Source organism: Trichosurus vulpecula, chromosome 2 (genome assembly GCF_011100635.1).
Source record: "Trichosurus vulpecula isolate mTriVul1 chromosome 2, mTriVul1.pri, whole genome shotgun sequence".
NCBI lineage: Eukaryota > Metazoa > Chordata > Mammalia > Diprotodontia > Phalangeridae > Trichosurus > Trichosurus vulpecula.
The window spans coordinates 8569192-8592981 of NC_050574.1; the positions used below are offsets into that span (position 1 = coordinate 8569192).

The 23790-nt window shown below is 44.1% G+C and overlaps 1 protein-coding gene across 2 annotated transcripts in view; it reads left to right on the forward strand.

Annotated features, from left to right (window-relative positions):
* Positions 1-4117: 4117 nt before the first annotated feature.
* The window catches only part of LOC118837575 (zinc finger protein 215-like), a 30615-nt gene continuing 10942 nt past the window's right edge, over positions 4118-23790 (forward strand). For both annotated transcript variants that reach the window (XR_005009570.1, XM_036744536.1), the window contains exons 1-3: positions 4118-4201; positions 10612-10694; positions 15115-15241. Coding sequence is in view for 1 of the 2 variants with exons in the window: in XM_036744536.1 (XP_036600431.1) it covers positions 10662-10694; positions 15115-15241 (160 nt within the window). In the remaining variant the exon portion in view is untranslated. The remainder of the gene's footprint in view (positions 4202-10611; positions 10695-15114; positions 15242-23790) is intronic.

Below are 23790 nucleotides of genomic sequence, written 5' to 3' on the forward strand. Positions count from 1 at the left end.
TACCCCTCCCAGTGAATGAATGAATGAAAGAAAAATCATTTATTCAGCTCTTCATTAATCCATGCTAGGCTTTGCCCTAAGTGCTATAGACTATAGACACAGAGTACAGGTCTGCCCGCCCCACATTAGCCCACCTAATTACAGGCGTTGCTGGTCTTTGCTTTCCTGTAATGCTTTCCTGAAAATGCAAGTAATTTTGATTACTGAGCCCCACACTGCAGACAGAATGGTGTTGACCTGAAAGTTTGGTTAAAGGAGGGAAACAAGCTAGGTAATATGTAAATTCATATTGTTTATTCCCTTAAAGCTAGGGGAGCTAGCTTACAAGGAGCCAGAGCATAAGTTCTGACTCTTTGAACAAAAGAACGAGAAGCTTAAATGCATTTCAGGATAGCCCCAACTCAGCATGTCTGTGTCACTCAAACTTTATGATCCCCATGTATGTTTAATCATAGTATAAGAAAGAAATTTAATTGCATAGGCTGCAAATACAATGAGAGTCGACAAAATGTCCATTGAAATTATGATCCAGGAGGTCTGTGTTTAATTTATCATTAACATGTCATAACACAGTATATGTCCATAAAATATTAAGATAAGAAAAAGTCCCATTATTCAAGATAGTGTTTTGGGTTAAGGGTCTCATCCTTAATGGCCATAGACAGAGGGAAGAAAGTTCTTAAGTCAGTCCCACCTGGGCTTGTTGACATAAGAAGAGGACAAAGAAGCTGTTAGGGTGCAGCCTTTGCTTCTGATTGATTAGTTCAGGCTCTGGTTCTTATTGAAGTTACTAAATTGATATTAAATGATTATCATTAGGAGTGTGGGGGTTGGGTTATTTCCTCTCCTCCCATCTCTGACCTTTCCTCCACTCCATAGGATTAGCATTTATTATTCCCTCACCCCTACCTCCAACTCCTAGATTCTGGAATTGTTTTCCCCTCCCTCTTTCTGGGCCTTCATTCCTCCACCTTCTCATCACCTCCCTTCGTCTCCCACCCCACCCTTTCTGTTATTGGTGGATAGACTAGGAGGGGCTTCAGACTAATGCAGGCTCTTGCAGACTCTCCCCAGGTATTCCTTTGGCTACCCCCCAGCACTCACTGAAATTCTTCCTGAAAGCCCAAATCTACTCAAGTTACCCCTCCCCTTCCTCCCAAAATACAAAGGAGCCTTGGGGGGGGGGGGCGGGAAATCTGATGGGATAATGACTTTCAAAAATTTTAGAAATGCTAATGATGCTCCTGCAAAGTCCCTGTTGCCCTGGTGCCCCTGTTGTCCCGCCCCCCCCCCCACTCCCTCCTTTCCTCCCACTCGCAGTTGAGTTTTTCCTTTTGTATCTCCTCCATAAATGGCCCCACTCACTGTTCTTCCATAAAGTTCCAGTCACTGAAATTGCTGGAGACAAAAACACTCCTTGCTCTCAGGAAGATAACACTCTAACAGATTGGCCTGGGGGTTGCCATGTAATTTATGAATTTTAGGGGCTGTCTTGGGGTGGAGAGCCCTGTCTTCTGGGAGATGATCCCTTATACCTGAACATCAGAACTAGCCTGGGTCTTGGAAGTATGCCAGGTGATTAATCTCTTCTCAGTGACATGCTGAAGGTGTCTGTGCCAGTGTGGGTTTGAGGCCAGGCTCCAGCCCTAGTCTTTTCGATTTTTCAGTCTGGTTCCTATTCATAACCTGTAAATAATTTCTTAGATCAAACTTCTAGAAAGAGGAGACACATGGAGGGTAATGTCTGAGAGGCAGGAACTAGCAGCTGGGGATGAAGGAAGAAAACCAGGGCAGGCCTGAAGAAGGTAGAATTTGAGCACCATCTTGAAGGATGCCGAAGCTGAGGGGAGGAGGGAAGGGCCTTCCAGGCTGGAGGGAGCAGAGCTTGGGGATTGTTGTCTGTTTGTTGGAGGGTGGGCAAGGGGCAGAAAGGCCCATAAGTGGAGCCTGGGCCTGGAAGGGGGAATAATCGAAGAAGGATGGAGAGGTCTTTAGCACACTTGTATTCCATCTTATGGCCTCATTTTCCAATCAGTGGAATTAGGGGATTGGATTAGATGACATAACATGCCAGTTATACAGGGCATAGAGTTTTTAAAATCTTTGTTTCTATGACAAAGGCCATATTATTACAGAGGAGTGTCAAGTAACTTGCTGAGAGTGAACATAACAGTGTCTTGGTGGAGGTTAAGGGCAGGTAGGTGTCAGGGTGGATAAAGCACCAGGCCTAGTGTGATACCTGAGTAGCCAGCTATGGCTAGAAAAGCCCTGCCCCCAGCCCCTAACTAAAACCTCAGTTTGCATAATAAAGAGTGGACTCAGACCTTTTGGAGTCCCTGGTCCCTGGGGCTCCCTGACTCCTCCAAGGAATGTCAATAGATAAGGTTATCCCACTTAAGGGATAACCAGTCAGAATCTGTGATCTGTCAGGACCTTTGTTCCTGTACCCCAAGACCACCCTGTGACCTGGCATGTAAATTTCCTATATAAACTACTCTTTCACTTCAACGCGGGGCCATTTTGATTTGGGCTGTCAATTGCCCCGAATGGCCACTGGCTAATAAATTCTCCATTTAAAACTTATACTCTGTGGAGTGTCTCACTCGCTTCTGGTACAACACTAGAGACAGGAAGACTCATTTTCCTGAGGTCAAACCTGAACTCAGACACTTAGTAGCTCTATGATTAGTCACTTAAACCTGTTTCCCTTGGTTTCCTCACCCATAAAACAAAGCGGAAAAACCACTCCAGCACCGTTGCCAAGAAAACCCCAAATGGGGTCAGAAAGAGTGGGACCAGACTGAAAATAACTGGACCACAACTTCCTTTCAGCCCTGAATCCACTGAAGTGCTAGGCAGTTTGGCACAGGATCCCTCTTTCCCTCCGAGTCCCTGTGATCTGTGATCGTTCCACCCAGGCTCTGGGATCCTAACAGCTGTGGCCCCCAGAGGGGTCTGGGGGGCGAGGGCCCAGCCAGATCCTCCACAGACTTCAGGGCTCGATCCCAGATCCTCTTCTCCTCCTCAGTGATCGGTACTGTTGAGGGAGAAATGAATCCAGGGATGTAGAAATCCCAAACCAAAGGTCCCAAGGAAAGGCTGCCTGGAATGAATTCAAGGACCCAAGCTTTCTTTAAGTCAAGGAGGCATAAAGGAACATGCACATTTAGTACCTACTGTGCAGGCCTATAACCCAGAGTTCTCTAGGAAATAGCCCACAGTAGGGGTTACCAGGGTTGTGGTCTTTACTGTGAAAGGTCAGGAAGTTCACTTTTGGTAGGGGCTAAAGGGGAATAGTTTCTCATCTAGTGTTTTGTTAGATAAACTACTATGTCTGGGATACATGTTAGAAAGGTCAGTAAACAGTAAACATGGTTATGACTCAGTGTACAGTCAGTTATCAGCATCTGGAAATCAAGCTATAGTTGTGCCTAGCTGCTTAGGAAGTAAGAAGCAGAGATAAGTTAGTTGTGGCACGCTGCCCTTTATCTAGAGAGAGAGGGAGCCTGGGAGAGAACATGTTTTGAGAACTAGATATGTTTTGGAATTGGGATTCTGGCACAGGTATTCAAGCAGAAGCACCTCATCAATACAACAAGGGGAGAGAAGGATGTCCGTGTCTCTGGGGACAAATCAAGCTGGAGAGGGATCCCTCTGAAACCCTGGACAAACTCAGTAGTGTTCACAGAGTAATGGTCGAGGTTTTCCTTTAAGTGGCTGAGATCAGTGATTGAAAACGGAACCGTGCAACATGATGTTCCTCCACTGGAATCTGCTACTACCTGTAAATGGATAGTTTGGACAGAATGTGCCAGTCACCAGCTTGGGCAAGTGGAGGTATGAAGTTCCGCCCTCTGTATGGGAAAAATAGGGTGTGAGGGATTCTGGGAAACCGAGTCCAGATGTACATGTGTAGGAGACCAACGAGCAGGCGGATGGGACAGGTTCAAGGGCTGCTGGGAAAGAGTCCGGAAGTGCCGCAGCCGGTTAGCGCCGGAAGTCGGGGTTTAGGGGACCAATGGGCAGGCCACCTCGGCAGGTTAGAGGGCGGGACATCCTGCAGAAGCCCACACGCGTCCTGGTAAGGTGCACTGAGGTGGAAGGGGCTGACAGAGGAGCAGGAGAGACACGAGGCTGTAGCGTCCTGCTCAGGGAGCCGAAGCTCATGGGCCTGAGAGAAGGGGGTCATGAGATAAGTGAGGTATATCTTGTTTCCCTTTTCTGCAGTAAGTTTAACTGGGAGCTCCCTACATATCTCCCTCAGCTTTGGGTCATGGGGAAAGGACATCAAAGCGGGTCGGAGGGAACCTGCGTCCCTCTCGCTTCCTGGCGGCAAACCGATGGAGCCGTAAAATGGCGCCGGAATTCAGAGCTCCGCCGCAGGCCATTTGTCCCGGTCCTCCCGAGGGTCCGGAGTGGGCATTGTCGCCAGAGGTCACGAAGCGCTTCCGTGTAAGACTGGAAGACTGAGGTTTTCCGGTTGCGTGAGAGACTTGGTGAGGGCAGAGACCGGCTTGGCCCGTTGGCCTGCAAGCCCAGGGAGCTGCTAGAGTCCACCTGGGCCGAGCAGCCTCCTGGAGGAGGCTGAGAGAGGCCGTGTGTTCCCATACATGGCGGCCCGCCAGGAAGGAGGATTATGCTCGAGGTTGTGGCGGGCTCAGCCCCAAGTCAATGCAGGCCTTGGGAGGGAAGGAAAAAATCCGAGTGCAGGGTGGGGGAGGGACATCCCTTGTCTCTGAGAAGGTTGGAGACCTCTCACTGCGCCCATGTTGGTGCTGGAAATGTGGAGGGAGGTACCAGGGATAGGGAACACCGAAAGCAAGTTCCCAGGCCAGGGCCTGGGTTGGATTCTCCCACCCTAGCACGCTTTAAGTCAAGGTGGCGAAAGTTCCTTGTTAGGCTCTCTTACAGGGGCAACAGTTTTTAGGGAACCTGCGGTCTAGGAGGGGACCTAGGTGAAGATTATGTAGGTTACGCCATGGGAATATATGTGCCCGATCAGGGCGAAGTTAGCTCTTAAAGGAACATGCACCTTGAGTATCTACTGCGGAGGGGTTTTACCCAGAGTTCACTGGGAAATAGCCCTGGGGGCGGGGCTTTAGGCCTGAAAGGTCACTAAGGGAACTCAAGGTCAGGCTGACCTGGAAATACCCAGGCTGCCCCAGCAGTGTCCAGTTATACGAGGTCAGCATAAGAGAGGATGCTCACGTCTAGGTCTAGGATATACGTAGTGTCTCTATGACTCAGGACAAGGCCAGGTCAGCTAGGGAACAGCTGGTTCAAACTAAGACTTTCTATAGGGGCAGCTGGCCACTGTGTCAGGAAGACAGGTAAAGGGTTTTTTTTGCTGCCCTCAGCCTGGAGAACTGCCTGAGGCAGTGTTCGGAGGCTAGGGAGAGATGTGATTTTGGAATTGGGGTCCAAGCACCACATCACAACATACTGAAAATGACTGACTACAACTTCTTTCAGCACTGAATCCGTGGAAGTGCTAACAAAAAACAGGAAATGCCCAGATCTCCCCCACCTTTAAAAGACCTTCACTTAACCTGCTCATCCTTAAGCTATCCTCTTTCCTAATTTTCACAGGTAATTTCCTAGGAAAAATCTCCCTGTATTGGATGGTCTCTCCTTTGTAAAAACCCTGGCCCGGGGATGGGAACCTGTGGCCTTTGTTACTTAAAAATTGACAAGTAGTTTTCGTTTTTTAAAACTCTTCATAGTAGTTAGATTTTTACCAAAGACTACATTTTTGTGTATCTCATTGAAGTTTCTTGAATGCAGCCTTATTTGGTGATAGCTAAATTAATAACTTAAAAAGGTTCCCCACCCCTGGCATAGCCCATTCATTGGCTTTTTCCTTTCTTCTCTGTAGCAGTTGTTATTGCCTGCAATCACTGTTAGAAACAGACTTAGTCTTGGAATAAAGCAATAGTGGGTGGAAGGCCAGGAAAGTTTTAATTATATTTAACATTTATTCTTTTTGAATGAATGGGTTTCGTTCCCTGAACAGAGTACGGGAGAGTACAAGGACTCAGATAAATGGCAGTCCATTTATTGACTCCCAGTTGGAATCTCCTGCCTGGCTCTTCATTGGCCAGATTCAACTCCCTGAACTGTCCACCTCATGTTCCCCTTAAACAACTCATTAAGCATGTGCACAAGCCTCTACCCTTTTACCCCATCAGAAATCTGGTTTATGCTAGATCACAGCTCTGATTAGAACCAGTCACCTGACTTACATTCTGCTAAAGTTGGAGGAGGGTGAGGAGGGGTGGGGGCCGGGGGGGGGCGTGGGGGGGGGGCACAGTGCTTTCAATCCTGTGGAAACAAAATTCCTTCCAAGTGTTTCCCACTATCTGGATGGTTCGGTGGGTGGTGCTGGATCTCAGTTACACCTGAGTTCAAACCCTGCCTCAGATATCTATTGGCTGTCAGGTCACTTGTTCTCTTAGCTTCAGTTTCTTCACCTCTATGTTCCAGACACTGCACTGGATTGCAAAGAAACAGTGTCTTGCCTTAAGCAAATTGAAGTGAGTGTTGGGAATTCCTCAGCCCAGAGTTCCTAACAACTTCCTAGAGAAAAATCAATACAATAACTGGTGGCGCTTAAATCTCACCCATATCCCTGGCAGTGTCAAGCACTTCACCAATGGAATCCTCAGAGCAGCCTTTGGGGGGAGGTGTCATTATTCTCCCCACTTTATAATTGAGGAAAGTGAGACAAACAGGTCCGGTGACTTGCCCAGAATCACACAGCTAGGAAGTGTCTGAGGTCAAATGTGAACTCAGTTCTTCCTGACTCCAGGCCCAGGCCCCTCTCCCCTGTTCCACCAAGTTGGAATTCCTCCTAGAAGATAAAGTAGCATCAGCTCCCTGGCAGTTGCCCTGTGGGTAGCACCTCAAGGGGACAAGGGGAAATAGAGACATATGTAGGGTTTGGCCCAGCCTCAGTCCATCTGGGGAGGCTGGGCAGCCACTTTTCTCATTGGGCTGATTGGGTAATAGAGACAGGATGTCAGGTGATTTGGGTTTGGGGAGAATGTTAACTTTGGTCTCAGGAGTTGCAGAGTTTGTTTCAGTGGGGATGTTTTCCCTTTCCCAGAATGTCTGGTGGGGTCAGGGGAGTAGGTCTGTAATTAATTCCTTCAAAATATCTTGATGGGGACTGGCCAGTTAGTGGAAGCCTCCATCAAGATAGAATCAGTGGGCATATGGTATGAAGAAAAGTACACCAGAGGGTGGAGTCGTCTGTGGTGGATGAGGGGAAGTGGACCCCCAAGGACCGCACCCTTTTGGTTTTGTTGCCAGCCCCTCCTCACCAGTTGGAGTCAGGGGCTGGAGCAATGTGGGGACAACAGAACCCCAAGAAAGACTTTATTTGGACATTTTTATTTTGGATTCAGGGGATTATAATATGTATTTCGTGTCTGTTTAAGGCCACGCCACTCTGGTAATGAGTTGTTAGGTATTTTGCAAATGTGATATGTTTATTTTGTGGGGATTTTGTTGTACTTAAGAAATGTTAATGCCTCTGTATTGGATACCAAAGATCTTGGGGTCCAGTCATTATTAATTTTTTTTTTAATTCACATGAAGCCTATGGTGGAAAGAGGTTGCTGAATGAGTGGAACAGGAAGGGGTGGAGCAGAAAGAGCTGGAGGGTTGTTATGCCCTCTGACCCTGAAGAAGTGTATATATATACTCTGAGGTTAGAATTTTCCTTTGGGGCTCACTCATGGGAACAGTGTTACTGTTTGTAGCCAGATGAGACTCTGGCATCCCTTGAGTGCCCCCCCCATCCCCACCCCTTTGAAAAACCCAGATGTTGGTGCTTCTCTCTCTCTGGTGACTATGTATGTATTGCTTTTGGTCAGTTGATCTGTGTTATTTTCTTTGCTTTTAATTTTTGCTTGTATTTTGTCTGAAGTTTCAGGGTGCTGAAGTTTTCCCCTGAACTAAGTGAATGATATATGTGTGTTTAATCAAAGTAAGATTGTTAACCCCTTTTGAGTTACTTTCCTTTAGAAAAGCAGATCAAAGATCCTGTACTAGCAGCCCTCCTGTGTGCTGGTATCATTGGCTTCATACAAACTCTACAGCAGCTACAAGTATCAACATTGTTGCTGGAACTTCTCTGGTAACTGTTTCTGGAGAGAAGCTATTTTCCCCAAATTAAGTTTACTTCTTCCACATTAGCAATCTAGAAGCCATCACTGACTCTACTCTGTCTTGACTCCCTTTCCCAGTAGCATATTAGGTGCTACAGCTTCTTGTTTAAAGTTTTAATTTGTCTAAGGCTGAAAGTGGTATATTGTTATCTCCAAGAATTACAGTTTCACTGTTTATTTTTGCCTTTCATTTTTGTTTTTCTTTCAAGAACCATCTGTCCTTCTCTCTTCCACTGATTTGCTGGAATACTGGCTATAGAAAGAATTCTCTTTTATGGGACCAAGTAAACAAAACTGCCCATATGAGCCATGTCCACTCAAAGGATCTGTCTAGGAACTTAAGTGGATTGACTTTGCTAACTTCATAGGCATTGGGGGCAGAGCAGGGGGGGGGGAGGGAGGAAGGAAGGAATCTGCACTGAAGATGACAGATCTCTATGGCCCTAAACTTCAGTCCTCCCCACATCATTTCCACTCAGTAAATTGCAGTGGCTCCCATAATGTATCTGTGCAATTATAAATGCCTCTGCTGTTTCAGAGTTCTCAGAACCTGGCCCCAGCTACATCTCCAAGTTGGTTACACACAGTTCTCTTCACACAGCATTGAGCTGCCAAACTGGCCTTTTGGCTTCTCTTTCTTTGTGATTGTTACAACATTTTGGCTAGCAGCTCCCGTGGGGGTGAAAGACCAACACAAGCCCAACAACAAGAACGCTGCCAGCACAGATTCCTTTGTTCTGCTTTACTAAGGAAAGTAACGTTAAGGAGTTAACAATCTTTCTTTAATCCAACATATACATATAAAGTCACTTAGTTCAAGAGGAAAAGCCAGCAAGCTGAACTTCAGAGCAAATACAAACATACACAAAATAAACAGACCAGATCATAATTCATAGTTACCAAGAAACAAACATCTGGGTTGACGAGCCGGGAGGCTCTTAGAGAGGCTGTCCAGAGTCCCATGACAACACTCCTCCAGGAGTGAGAGCCTCAAGCAAACAATGTTGTTCTCTCCTTTTATACAGTCTTTAGAAGTCATCGGACTTCATCTGAGTGACAAGAACTTAGGCATATACTATTGTCTCTGGTCTTAGCAACTCCCCTTAGGGTCCTGGGGGCTTCATGCCCACATCTGCTTAGCACCTAGTAATTAGGGGTTTGGGCCTGGGGGTTTGCACCTAATAAGGCTCAATCAAAGACACTAAATTAGTTTAGCATTCTAAAACAGTAAAAAAAAAGTCCCAACTTAATTAATACTACAGTGATGCTCCTTCCCTGGCTTTGTATTTATCCTAGTGATTCCCATGGTTAGAATGCCATTGTTAGGATGCTCTTAAAATCCCTGAGTTCCCTTGAAAAGCTCTAAAAAAGCTTCTAATTCTTGACTGGGCAGTTAGTTTTACCACCAAGCCAAGCAGGTATACAGATATATATGTGAATATATAAATCTGTATGTAGATATATATGTATGTGTGTGTATTCCTTTTGGCTTTAATTTTCATCTCCAAACTTTCCTTTTCCTCTCCACTTGAGGATATGAGAATGGAGGTGATATCCCCCTCTGCTCCTGTACCTAGGGGATGAGTATTAGTCTATGTCCTGAGGCCTGACTGCCCAGTCCAGTAACATTTTCCACCTTGGAGGCCCTCCCTGCCCAACACTCCCCATTGTCATATAAGGCTTAGGAGGCTGAGGTGCATCTTCACTTTTTTAAAATGATAATAATGATGATGATACCAGAAGGATCATTATGGATTTTGTGATGCAGTATTGTGCTCCCCCTACCCCCAATAGCTATCCCAGATCAGTCCTTCTCTGACCTCCTTCCTGATTTCTTGCCATCCTTGTGCCCCAGAACCAACATATCCTGCTTCCTGAACCTCTCCCATTCCCATTAGAACCCAGGTTTTGAGGGGTGAAAGAGAGAAATAGTGGGGCCTCCCAGGGGATAGATTTTAGTTGCTTAATCAGGTAACAGCCAAAGCCCTAGACTTAGAGGCAGATGTGAATGTTTATATCATTAAATAAAGTTTATAATGTGAGCTGTAACATGACATGGGACAAAGAGGTTTGATGTCCTGGTCTCAGCTCCTCATTAGGATCCAGCTGTTTTCCAGTGAGAGAAGATCTCTTGGGAAATAAAAACAGACACAGGGAAAGGCCCCTCCTCAATGTTAGGATTGGGGTAAGGAAGGTCAGGAATGGATTTCAACCAGGGAGTTCAAAAGACTGGCAAGTTCTCTTCCTGTTCAGACCAAGTTCACTTCCAAGCCTGACCCTTCCTGCTGCCCTCCTCCTGTGGTGGAGTCTCTCCCTTGAGGGCAGGGCAGGGCCTTTGTAACTGCTCTGAGAGCTCACCTTCTATCACTCCAGCATCCACCCTAGGAAGAGAAGGCAAAGTCAGTGTCTCTCCCACCCTGAGGTTCTTCTCTCTCCTCAGGTCAGCTTGCTGAGGACCAAAGTCTTTTCCTAGGAGAAAGACCAAGGAGAATGGCCCCTGGGAGCCAGAAACCCTCATACCAGGTGAGTGCAGTCCATCCACAGACCTGAGCACCATCAGCAAAGGTGGAATCCAAGAGAGCCAAGGAAGCTTCATCCTGTTAGACTTAGGTTGTCCTTTACAGGGCTGTCAGCAGAGCAGAAATTGTCCTCCTGGTTCTGCTCATTTCCTCCTGCCTCACAAGCCTTCCCTGCTCTCTCTGAATCCCTCTCATTTCCCATTTATTTCTTAGGTCAAGTCAATAAGCATTTAGAAATTGGCTCCTCTGTGCCTAGCACTGTGCTAACATATTAGTTGTGCAAAGAAAGTTTAAATAAATAACAGTACGTGCTCTCCATGAGTGTGCAGTCTAATTGGGAGAAAACATGTCAGCATCTGTGTGCAAACAAGCTCTGTACTGTTTGGATGGGAGGCTCTATGACAGGGAAGGGACCAGGAACAGCTTGTTTTCAGGTGAGATTTTACCTGAGATGTCAAGGAAGTCAGGAAGCCCAGGTGAGGGGGGAGAACATTCCAAGCATGAGAGACAGCCATTGGGAAGACACAGGGTCAGGAGATGGAGGATCTTGGCCAAGGGTCAGCCAGGAGGCCAATGCCCCTGGGTCAGAGGAGAGAAGAAGGCTAAGGTGTAAGAAGACTGGAAAGGGTTGTGGGGCTGGTTACATGGTGTCTGCTATGTGCCAGGAACCATATAAATATTATCTCCTTTGATCCTGTTGTGAGAGTTGTCAGAGTCATTGCTAGAGACAGGCAGAATAAGGGAGCACAGGTTATATACAGTGTACTGTGGTTTATCCACCCAAGAGTGTGACATACTTTCTGATGGACATGTGTGTCTCACAGTTCCACTGAGGACATAGAGACAGGCTCTCCTCCTGACCTACACGACCCATCCTTTGGGTGGGATCCCTGAGGTCCTATAGGCAGGCTTACAGAGAAATTTAGGGTAAGATCAAGTTGGGAGACAGAGGGAAAGGGACATTTTCAGAAAAAGAAATGAAATATGAATTCAGAGTTAGAGTTAGAAAGGTCTGTTACAAAGGTCCTCAGCACAGCTACTTATTCCAGTCCAAAGAAAAGAGTAGCAGCTTGATTGGTCAGGTAGTTAATCAGCATTTGCCAAGCCCTCTGTGCCTTCTTAGACATAATAAGAGGACAGGAAGTGAGTCCCATGAGGTTTCTCAAAGAGAGTGGGGGAAGGGAGGTACTGAAGGGGACACTGAGGACATTGACCTCAGGACATCCAGTATAGCATCAAATGGAATCAGTCCTATATTCTCAAAAATTTATTGTTATAAACCCCCACCCACTTACTGTGTGAAAGCCTCAGTGGTCTGACATTTCTGATCTCCTAGGAACTCCAAGCCTAGCACTAGATTTTTAGGAGACATCTTTATCTCAAAGGAAAGGGCTGCTTCTTCTAGCCAGGCAGTCTGCTAACTGGAGGAGTCCAAGAAAGAAGTTGCCTGGAAATGCAGGCCCTGTGGAAAGCAGAAGAAGGCCTTACGGGCCTCCATGGTCCAAGGCCTTTCTGAGAGGGTCCACCAGTTTCTTTCTGCCTTAGTCCTGAGGCCCCAGGATCATCATCTTCCATTTACACTCATGACTAGAAACTCAGACCCCTGCCTTCTTCTCTATTCCTGTTTCTGGTCTCCATCAGCTGCAATGCCATGGCCAGGGGAACGACCCCTCTTCTGCCTTGACCTTCTAGTCCACCAACTTCCATTCCAAGGTACACATTGTACCTCAGCCAAAATGTAAGACCCTGGTTCCCCCTGGGAGCTCCTCTTCACTCATCTGTCCATCAACTCCCATTTTCCCTACTTAATCCTATTTTGGAACTGATTCCCTTCTGAGTAGGAAGACTGGCACAACAAAACTCTTGCAATAGAGTAATCCAATGGAGTGAGTCATATATTTTGAGGTCCTGGCAGCAAATGTAACTGACTGTGTCCTAAACAAAATTATAATGTGGTCTCCTCTGAAGTCACATGGATACTTGTGATGTTTTACCCTCTATCAGTGGGTCATACCTTCATGAAAATTTGGTATTAAGGCCATATGTTGAGAAATTATAAAGATAAAAATAAAGAACATCATTGGATCCAAATGACTCTTTCCTAGTATCTGAATCCAGTCAGTCTAGAGCAGGGGTGGGGAACCTGTGCCCTTCTGGGTCCATAAGCGCGGCCTTTTGACTAAATCCAAATTTGTAGAACAAGTTTGTGAGATTTGGCAATTAAAGCATGAATGCTAAGTTTGCAGAGAGCCATTTCAGGAAAGGAAGGATGAAAGCTAAGTTGTGAAAAGGGTTAAGGAGTGAGTAGAGGGCATGTAGGCTCTGTGGATAGAGCATTGGGCTAGGAATGAGGATGAATCATGTGCGTGAGTTCAGATCTGGCCTCAGGCACTTAAAAGCTGTGTGACCCTGAGCCACTTAAGTCACTTAACTCTCTTTGCCTCAGTTCATCATTTTTAAAATGAGCATGAACAGGAAATGGGAAACCACTCCTGTAGCTTTCCTCAGAAAACCTCAAATGCAGTCTAGAAAAGTCAGACAGAACTGAATAATGCTATATGCACTGTGTTAAGGCCTGGGGATTTAAACAGAAAAGAAGAAAACGTCTCCTGTCCCCATAAAGATTACACCCTTTTTTTGGAGGGGGGGAGGCAAGGCAATTGGGGTTAAGTGACTTAAGTGTCTGAGGTTAGATTTGAACTCAGGTCATTCTGACCCTAGGGCCATTGCTCTACTCACCTAGCCATTTAGCTGCCACAAGATTATACATTCAGTGGGAAGACAACACACCAAAGGAAGAGATTTTGGACAAAAGACACTTGGGCATGGTGGCAAAGTCAATGAGAAGTTCTAAAATAGTGCACTAAAGTGCAGATGATCCAGCGAGGAGACGTGTGAGCTGACCCTCTTCTTACGTAGGTCTTTGGAGTATATGAGCTCTCCCCATGGTGGGGGAGAGAGAATGTGGGAGAATGGGGAAGGAAAGAGATGGGCAAGAGCTTCTGAGAAGAACAAGTTACAGATTCAGTGGATGTGTTATCACTGAAGACAAGCATGGCCTTCCTTTTGTGATTGTTCATATTACGAATAAATAGACTCCAATGAAGAATCATGACTCAGAACACCTAGTGAAAAGAAAAGAATTGTAAATTCTTGGGAATCAGGAAAAGACTAAAACTTTTATTGCTCAGAAGTTCAATAATAGACATAAAGGAAGCTGTAAGTGAAATGCACCAATACAAGATAAATCAGATGTTTTCAATGAAATATAAAATGATAAAAAGGTGAAGAGATGTACAAGAAAGAGAAATGTTCCACAATAATACAACTTCTTAAACAGTGAATCATACCATTCTGCTAGAAATAAACAGCATCAAATGCCAAGTGCCTTGGCTAAACATATGTTTTGCATGTAGCAGATTGGAAAAATAGATGAGCCCTCCCATACATCAAAGGATTTGAAGAAGTGGCCACATTCTGGTATGATCCTCTATCAGTCTGCCTTTTGATTCATTCTTTTCACTCCCTAAACCTAACCCCAGTGTTCTAGAGTTGCAGTAGCATGTTGAAATAATTTTATTTTTCTTGGATTGTCAATGTCTTTCTCATACATTAGCTCAATCTCTAACCTCAGTTGATAACATTTTACATTTTTAGTGAAGGAAGGAACCCTCTTTTTTCCACATAGTTACTTTTATTTCTCTATAATTATTAAGATGAAAGAATGTATTTCATGAACAACTGAAAGCAATCATACAGGAAACATAGAAGATGTTTGATTGTGATTCATCATACCTAGGGTCGTGGTAACATTTCCTTTTGAGAATAGAGACCTCTTCTTCACTTGGGTGGAAACAGTCTCATTCCACTCAGCCGAGGCCAGATTGTGAGTGATCTCCCTTTAGAATCCTTTTCATACTCTTCTCTACTTCAGACTTTATTACAGACTTTTAGCAAACTTGATCATGTCTTCCTTCTGTCCTCAGGGATTACTGTTAAGTTGGTTTTTTCTCCCAGAATGCACAGTACTTACCAACTTCTCACAAAGTGTTCATGGAATATTCTTAATATGTCCCTAAGAACACAGGAGGACACATGACCTCGTTATCTCCTCCACAGATTTTTGGGCATCACTGATAGAGCACACATCTTGTCCCTAAGTCCATCAGGAGAAGCAATGTATAGTAAGACATTTTTCTAGCTTTTATTATTCCATCATGACTCTCACTTCAAATGTAAACTGCTTTTCTCCATATTCCATTAGATTCTTAATAACTGATTTCAAGTGTTGGCTCATAAAGGTTATGTGAGTTTTAGGAAAATCCTTCTCTGAGCTTCAGTTTCATCTTCTAAGTTGAAGAGGGTTGGACTAGGTGAATTCTGGAGTCTCTTAGCTCTAAATCTTGTGACTTTTGATGGTTTAGGAGTTGGTGACATTCAAGGATGTGTTTGTGGAGTTCACTAAGGAGGAGTGGGGCCTCTTGGACCATTCTCAGAAAGAGCTGTACAAGGAGGTCATGAAGGAGAATATCCAGAACATGCTGTCCCTGGGTAAGGACCATTTCTTCTCTTAATGTTACTTGTCAGGCCAAAATTTTCACAAGTTGCAGCGAATGGATCCATATTCTGACACATCTCAACCTCAGAAACTTCACTGAGTGCAGTCTTCTGGGTGCACCCATTCTACATCCACTGAAAATGCTATGCTGAAAGGAATGGGAGGGGTTCTGGCGAGATGTCAGAATAGGACAGGAATTACTTGGTTCTCCAAGAATCTCCTTAAAGGAAGAAAACAAATTACCTCAAACTGTACACACTGTAAAATACCTGGGAGTCCAACTGCCAAAGCAAAAACAGAAACCATATAAACGAAAATAGTAAGTAGCAAAAAAAATCATATGGCTTTATCAATAGCTGAAGAATAAGCTTTGATCAGATACAACATTTTTCATTTCTGTTAAAAATGCTTGAAAGTATGGGTGAAGATTTTTCCTTCAATTGATTAAAAAAAAACATTTACCTAAAGACATCAACAAGCATTATTTGTGTTGGGCATAATGTGGAAGCCTTCCCAGTAAGATCTGGTGTGAAAAAAGGATGCCCACCATCACCTATACTATTCAATATTGTATTGGAGATACTATGCATAACAATAAGAGAAGAAATAGAAGTAATGAGAATAGGGAATGAGGTAATACAACTCACTTTTTTTGGTAGAGGATAGGATGATATACTTGGAAAATCCCAAAGACTCAATCAAAAAGTTTATTAAAGCAGTTAATTTTAGCAAAGTGGCAGGGTACAATTTAAACCCATGTAAATCATCACCATTCCTATATCTTGCCAACAAAACTCTGCAGGGAGAGATAGTAAGCATTACCCCATTGAAAATAACTCTAGGCAGTATATAATTCCTGGGAGTACAGTTGTGAAAACAAACCCAGGGACTGGTAGATCCTGTAAAGTTTTCATTATTACTTTGTTAGGTTTGGCATTTCCCCATCATTTCCATCAAACTAGTTTGGATGTTTACAAGTGTTCTGACCAAGTGAGTAAATGTGATGCTGTACAATCCATCTCTGAAAGCTTCTCACTTCTTTTCAGCTGGAATGCTGCAAACCCTGTGTTGGCTCAGTTTTTTCTCCAAGTCAGTAACAAACTGTTCTCCCATTGAGAATCACTGTAATCTGTTGACAGTGTCTGGTAGCCATCTTGCCTTCTGGCTGCTGCTTTTGTTCAATGTGAATGTTTTGCTTGGAGTGAATAAGTCTCTGATAGGTCCAGCAGTCTGGGGTGTACACCTTCTTTGTCACTCAGAGCCTTTCTGTCCCTTTTCCTTCCAGTGATAGCATTTTTAATGCCAGTATTTGTTCCAAGAGTACACAAAGTTTTGTTGCATTTGGATTGGTGATGAGGTGTATCAGCAAGGCAATAATCACAATCTTGACAATAATTGTGAATACGCTTATGTAGTTCTGTGTCACAAAATAAAAGAAACTCTCTATCTGGACACTAGAGAACCAGATCCTAAAACCAGTAAGTTCAACCCATCCAAGCAGCAAGCAAATCCCCAAACCAGTAAGTCCACTTCATCATAACAGCAAAGAACTTAAAACACAGCAGCTCTAACTTGTTCTGAGCATTTCCTGCGGCACCCTTTCCTGTACCTCTCATTCAGCGAGCTCCTCCAACCAGATGTGACTTAGGTTTCCTGTGACATGAGCAGGTCACATGCGCCTATTAATGAGTGGGAAAGATCTTCAAATTTACATTACTGTTACAGAAGGTCATGAGCCACATAAGTCTCCACTACCCATTGCTTTTGCATATACTTATATTTGTGTATCTTTTGGTGTATATATGTTTGTTTGTCTTCTTCAGATTTAGAGACCAGGTGTGAAGTACATGAGGTGACTAGAAGTCTTGGAATTTTTCTGGAAAAATATGACCTGCGTAGATTCATGAGTGATGGTCCCTGGGACTTCAAATGGAGAGAAATCTGTGATTCTGATCTCAACTTAGATAAAAATCCAAAGAGTGAATATGAATTTGATGAAATTGGAAAGAGCTTCAGTCAATCTTGCATCCTGAATCAGTGTAAGAAAATGACCTCAGGGAATGACTCTGTTCAGGATAGTGAATATAGCAAATGCTTTATTGAACATGTAGAGTTTTTTCAGCCCCAGAAGAAGGCTCCTGAAATGCCAGTATATCCAGGTAATCAATGGGAAATGGCCTGGAACTGGAGTTCAGACCTCATGAGACATCAGAAAAGTGATACTGGAGAAATGCTTTGTATAAGTAACAAAGATGAGGGCTTGAGTCAAAACTCTAAGCTCATTACTCATCAGCAAATTCCCATTGCAAAGGAGCCTGATGAATATAATGAATGTGAAGCAGCCTTATCCCATCATTCATCTCTTCCTTGCCAGCTTAGATTTCACCCTGGAATGAAAAGTTATGCATGTGCTCAGTGTGGGAAGGCCTTTGGCTGGGACTCCAGTCCTGATAGATCTCATAAGATTCTTACTGGGGGGAAGTTTTGTCAATGTAATGAATCTGGGAAGGCTTTTTGCCACAAATCACTCATCATTCGCCTTCAGAGAATCCACACTGGAGAGAAACCTTATGAATATAATCTATGTGGAAAGGGTTTCATGGAACAAAGAACGCTTGCTGCACATCAGAGAGACCACACTGTAGAGAGACGTGTTGAATGTAACCTGTGTGGAAAGGTGTTCATTAATAGGTACTATCTTGCTGCACATCAGAGAAACCACACTGGAGGGAAACCTTATGACTGTAATCACTGTGGAAGGGTTTTCACAGACAGTGGCAATCTTGCTGTCCATCTCAGAATTCACACTGGAGAGAAACCTTTTGTGTGCAGTTACTGTGGAAAAACTTTCACACAGAGGGGCAATCTTACTGCACATCAGAGAATCCACACTGGAGAGAAACCTTATGAATGTAATGTATGTGGAAAGGGTTTCACACAGAAGGCGACTCTTGATGTGCATCAGAGAATCCACACTGGAGAGAGACCTTTTGAATGCAATCGATGTGGAAAGGCTTTTACATGCAAGGGCAGTCTTTTGACCCATCAGAAAATCCACAGTGAAAAGAAACCTTTTGATTGTAATCAGTGTGGAAAGGCTTTCAAAGACAGGCACAATCTTGATGTACATCAGAAGCTTCACAGAGGAGAGAAACCTTTTGAATGTAATCATTGTGGAAAGACTTTCAGAAAGCATGCCTATCTTGTTTGCCATCAGAGAATCCACAGTGAAGAGAAACCTTTTGAATGTAATCAATGTGGAAAGGCTTTCAAAGACAGGCCCAATCTTGCTGGACATCAGAGAATCCACACTGGAAAGAAACCTTATGAATGTAATTACTGTGGAAAGGCTTTCAGAGACAGGGCCAATCTTGCTGCCCATCAGAGAATCCATACTGGAGAGAAACCTTTTGAATGCAATCACTGTGGAAAGGCTTTCACACAAAGGGTCAGTCTTTTTGCCCATCAGAGAATCCACAGTGGCGAGAAACCTTTTGAATGCAATCACTGTGGAAAGGCTTTTACACGTAGGGGCAGTCTTTTGGTCCATCAGAGAATCCACAGTGGAGAGAAACCTTATGAATGTATTCACTGTGGAAAGGCTTTCACAGTAAGGAGCAATCTTTTGGCCCATGAGAGAATCCACACTGGAGAGAAACCTTTTGAATGCAATCACTGTGCAAAGGCTTTCAAATACAGGGTCAGTCTTTTGGCCCATCACAGAATCCATACTTCAGAGTAACCTTATGAATGTGAAAAGGCTTTCACAACCAGGCAGAGTCTTGCTGCACATCAGAGAATCCACAGTGGAGAGAAACCTTTTGAATGTAATCAGTCTGGAAAGACTTTCAGAAAGACCTCCCATCTTGATGCACATTAGAGAAGGCACACTGATGAGAAATCCTATGAATGAAATCAATGTGGAAAGACTTTCAAAAGGAGGCAGAGTATTGCTGCAAAAGGCCAGTGTGAATGAATGGAAGAGGAAATATGGAGGCAAATGTTATCAGAAGAGTGGAAAGGTGGGAGAGGGTTATTATACAGGGTTTTGAATGCCAAACTGCATTTTGTATTTGCTCCTGGAAACAGTAGGAAGATACTGGAGTTTATTGAGTGGGAGAGGGGCGGGACACGGTCAGACCTGCATTTTAGGAAAATGTCTGGAGCTGGACTGGAATGGGGAGAGACTTGAGGCAGGAAGGCCCCTCCCCCAGCAGCTATTATAAGAGTGATGGTATGATGTGAGGTGATGGTGTTTTATTAAAAACTGATTGAGAATCTTTAATATGGAATATATAGGTGAATGATTCTAGTTCATTATTATTTTGTACAGAAGAACAGGGCCTGGGTAAATGGGGAGGGGAGCAGGTTACAGGTCTTTGTTTCCTCCCAGCCACAGAAGAATAATTGAGATCTCCCTGGGGAGTCCTAAATCTGATTCATTCTGGCATCAGGGTATATGGGGTATCAGATCCCCAATCTCAAAGGAAGGAGTGTGTGCTTGGAGACATCTCTGCATTATTGGGGCATGGGTGGCAGCACTCAACACGGTACTCCTAACTGACTTAGGCTGGGTGAAGTGACCTTTCACTTTTAGTCCTGCCTCCCACTTACTTCTCCCACACCTAGACTTTGTGGAAGCCATCCAAGCAGGGTGGAATAAAGTTTTTACTTGTCTGCTGATAATATCCCCTGAGATTAATATGTCCATTTTGCATGAGTTACCTTACTAGGCACATGCACTGGACACACTAATAAGCATGTTTGATGGAAGGAGCCTGCAGTGAGCCACAGTGTTGCCCACTCCCAGATGCCTTTGTTGGTGTTCACTGGCTGACCTTGCTGTTGTACTCCCCCCTCCCCCTTTCTCCAAAGTAGGCCAAACCAGCCTTGCAGTCCACTGTTCTTGCTAAACATCCTCCTACTGTGTCCACCTGATCCTGGGAAAGATCATCCATCCTCTTCCCCAACACCTCTCTGAACTTCCGCTTTGTGGTTTCCATGCATAAATCTCCTCTGTCCCTGCTGGGCCATTGGGTTTTTGTGTGGCACTAATACCTGATTTTCTTCCTAATAAAACTTTTCTATTTTCAACCTAGCTTGGACTTCTCTGCATTTTGAGGGATAGGCTTCACCTGGTTGACAGAATACAACAACCTCTGTAAGGAAATGATAATTTTCATATTAATTGTTATTATATATGTAATCACTATACTAATAATTTTGTTTTCCCAAGAGCTGCGTCTCTGGTTTGTGAGTCAGAGCTTACAGTGGAGGTTGTACTGATTAATCAAAGCTCTGACTCCTCACAATCACTCGATCTTTAGTGAAGGGAATGAAAGACTGTAGAACCTGTCCCTGTCACAGAACTCTGGTTCTGTACTTTAGCCCCCAGAGACTTGACTCCAGAATTGTTCTATTGTGGGACTTCCTGATTTGTCATGGGAAACCACTAAATAATTGTTCCTAATCCACATCCTTCCCCAGATGTGACTTCAGTATATAACCTGAGGTTTTACTTGAGCTAAGAGAACAGTCCTCGTTCTGAAACTGATCAATTCAACTACTTGTTTACTGGTACTCCAGTCTCTAGGCCTGCTTTGTGGGGCTCAGAGCACTCTCAGTTTAGAGACTGACTCAGTAAAAGTACTGACACTGGTGTCAGCAGTTTGTAAGGGTTGGAGGTAGGTTGAAGCCTTGAACTCTAAAGTACAGGCAGAAGGGACAGGTGCCACTGGCATTTTCCTTCCTAGAAGTCTCCTCTCACTTGACTGACAAGTTCAGTGCTCCCAGCTGTAGCTTCATTACAGGCCCCAGCCTCTGATCAAGCCCAGCTTTTTCTTGTGAGGAATGCTCCACAGCCCCTTTTATTGAGCTAGATCACTTTGGTAAGGCCTGTGGGGTTTTTTTGGTTGGTTGGTTGGTGGTTGGTTTTTTGGCACACAGATTTGGTTTTGCATGTGTCGTTTCACTTATAATGCAGGTCCAGTTATGTCCTGTGGTTTTTCTCTTCTATCTTTTATAAATGCTGTCTGAGCAGGGTTTTCTTTCAGCTCGCAGGTGAAAAAATTTTTTGTGTGAGAGTTGCTTGCACACTTGGTTTTGTGTGCAGTTTAACTAGTTGAAATTACCTTTTTTATTTTGTACTTGGTTAGAAAAGTTTACTTCCATAAGTCAAGTGAATTGCTAGCAGTGTGAAATATTGTATACTTTAATTTTGTGTATTTGTATTATGTTTCCTTATAGTGTGTCTGTGTATTGTGGTTGGTTGGTTGTTGTCTTTTCTCAAGGAGGACCAAAGTGACGTCATTTTCCTAGAGTCCAGTTTCAGTATGCCTGACTGTGACTGATCAGAGCAATATGAGCCCAGAATGCCCTACCAAAAGTCGGAAACAAGTAGTTCATGTGAACATGTGGTCCTGATTCTCTAAATTTGCGCATCCTGTGTTTCTTTTGAGCTGTTTGAATTCTGCTTTGCTGATAGAGCACAGCACCTTCTCAGATGTGGGCATGCCATGCTGAGTGGATCTCCCATGTCATACAATTAATACCACAGTTCATAAGAGAGACCTAAAGAATGTCCTGGTATTGCTTCTTCTGATCACCATGTTAATGCTTGCCTTTGTGAGTTCTCCATAAAATAGTCTTTTTGGGAAGCATATGTTTTGCATTTGAACAACATGACCAGCCCATCTGAGTTGCACTCTCTGAAGCAGAGTTTGAATGCTTGGTAGCTTAGTTCCAGAAAGGACCTCAGTGTCTGATATCTTATCCTGCCAGGTGAGATTCAGAATCTTCCTAAGGCAGTTCAGAGGGAAGCAGTTGTTTCCTGGCATGGCACTGGTAGACTGTCCAGGTTTCACAGCCATACAACAATGAGGTCAGCACAATGGTTCTGTAGACCTTCAGTTTGGTAGTCAGTCTATTACTCTTCTGTTCCTACTTTCCTTCAGCACCTCCCAAAGACTGAGCTAGCTCTGGCAAAGCATGCCTCAACCTCATTATCAGTGTATATATCACTGGAAAGTACACTGCTAAAGTAAGTGAATTTATCCACAGCATTCAAAACTTCTCCATTTGCTGTAACCCATGGTTCCACTTATGGATGGTGTGGTGCCTGAAGGAGCACCTGTGTTTTCTTGATGTTAATTGTTAGGCCAAAATTTGGACAAGCAGCAAAAAAATCAATCTTTGTTGCATCTCAGTTTCAGAGGTTGCATTGACTGCACAGTCATATGCAAACAGAAAATCATGTACCAACACTCCTTCCCCTTTGATCTTGGCTTTCAAGTTGAAGAATTTATCATCAGTGCAGTAGCTTTCCTCGATGCAGTGTTGGTCCTCAAGGAAGACATTTGATGACATGGCTGAAAACATACCACAGAGCATGGGAGCCAGCACACAGCCTTGTTTCCCTCCATTTATGCCTGGGAAAACTTGGGAGCATTGTCCATTATCCAGAAACCAGGCAAGCATGCAGTGATGAAATGGACACACAATTCTGATGTACTTCTCAGGGCAAGGAAATTTTAATACAATTTTCCATAAACCGTCATAGCTGACAGTATCAAAGGCCTTGATCAGATCTACAAATGTTGTGTGCAGACCTCTGTTCTGCTGCTGCCATTACTTCTGGAGTTGTCAGGCAACAAACACCATATTGGGTATTTCTCACCCTTTCTGAAGCCACAATAGCTCTCAGGTGGATGATCATCTTTCGGATGAAGGATCAGCCCATTAAGGAGGACTCTGGCAAGAATTTTGTCTGCCCTAAGAGACTGAGCTCCTCTCCTCTCTCCCCTCCCCGCCATGATGGTCACAGCACAATCTATTTCCTTTTCTTTTATAGAGATGGACAGTGTAGGCATCCTTGAACTCCTGAGGGATAACCTCCTCTTCCCATATAACCTGGAAAATTTCAGTCAGCTTTTGTATGAGCAGTGGACCCCTACCTTGAAAATCTCACCTGGAATAGAAACAGCACCAGGTTCTTTGCCACAAAAAAAGAAGCCTAATGGCATTCAAAACCTCTTCTTCAGTTGGAACTTCAGCTAGGGAGAGATTGACTTCAACCTGAGGTAAAAGGTCGGTGGCCTCAGTATTGATTGATGGTGGTCTGTTGAGAACTCTATGGAAGTGTTCAGCCCATCTCTCTAGGATCATGTCCTTATTACTAGTCAATGCAGCTGTATCAGCACTGAGTAGCTGAGATGCACCACAGGTCTTTGGCCCATAAATAGGCTTCAGGGCATCAGAAAGTGCTTTCCATTATTACTAGAATTAGAACCAATTGGAGGAACCACGGGAAAGAAACAAAACAAACAAAAAAGTACAAATAGTATGCTTCCATCTGCATTCAGATTCCAGAGAAAGAACTATTTTGATAGCATTTTTCATTTGGAGTTGCCTTCCATCCTTGCATTGCTGAAAAGAGCACGTCTATGAAAGTCAGTCATCACACAATATGGCTTTTAATGTGCACACTGTTCAGGATCTGTTCACTTCACTCAGCATCCATTCATCTAAGTCTTTTCAAGTTTTT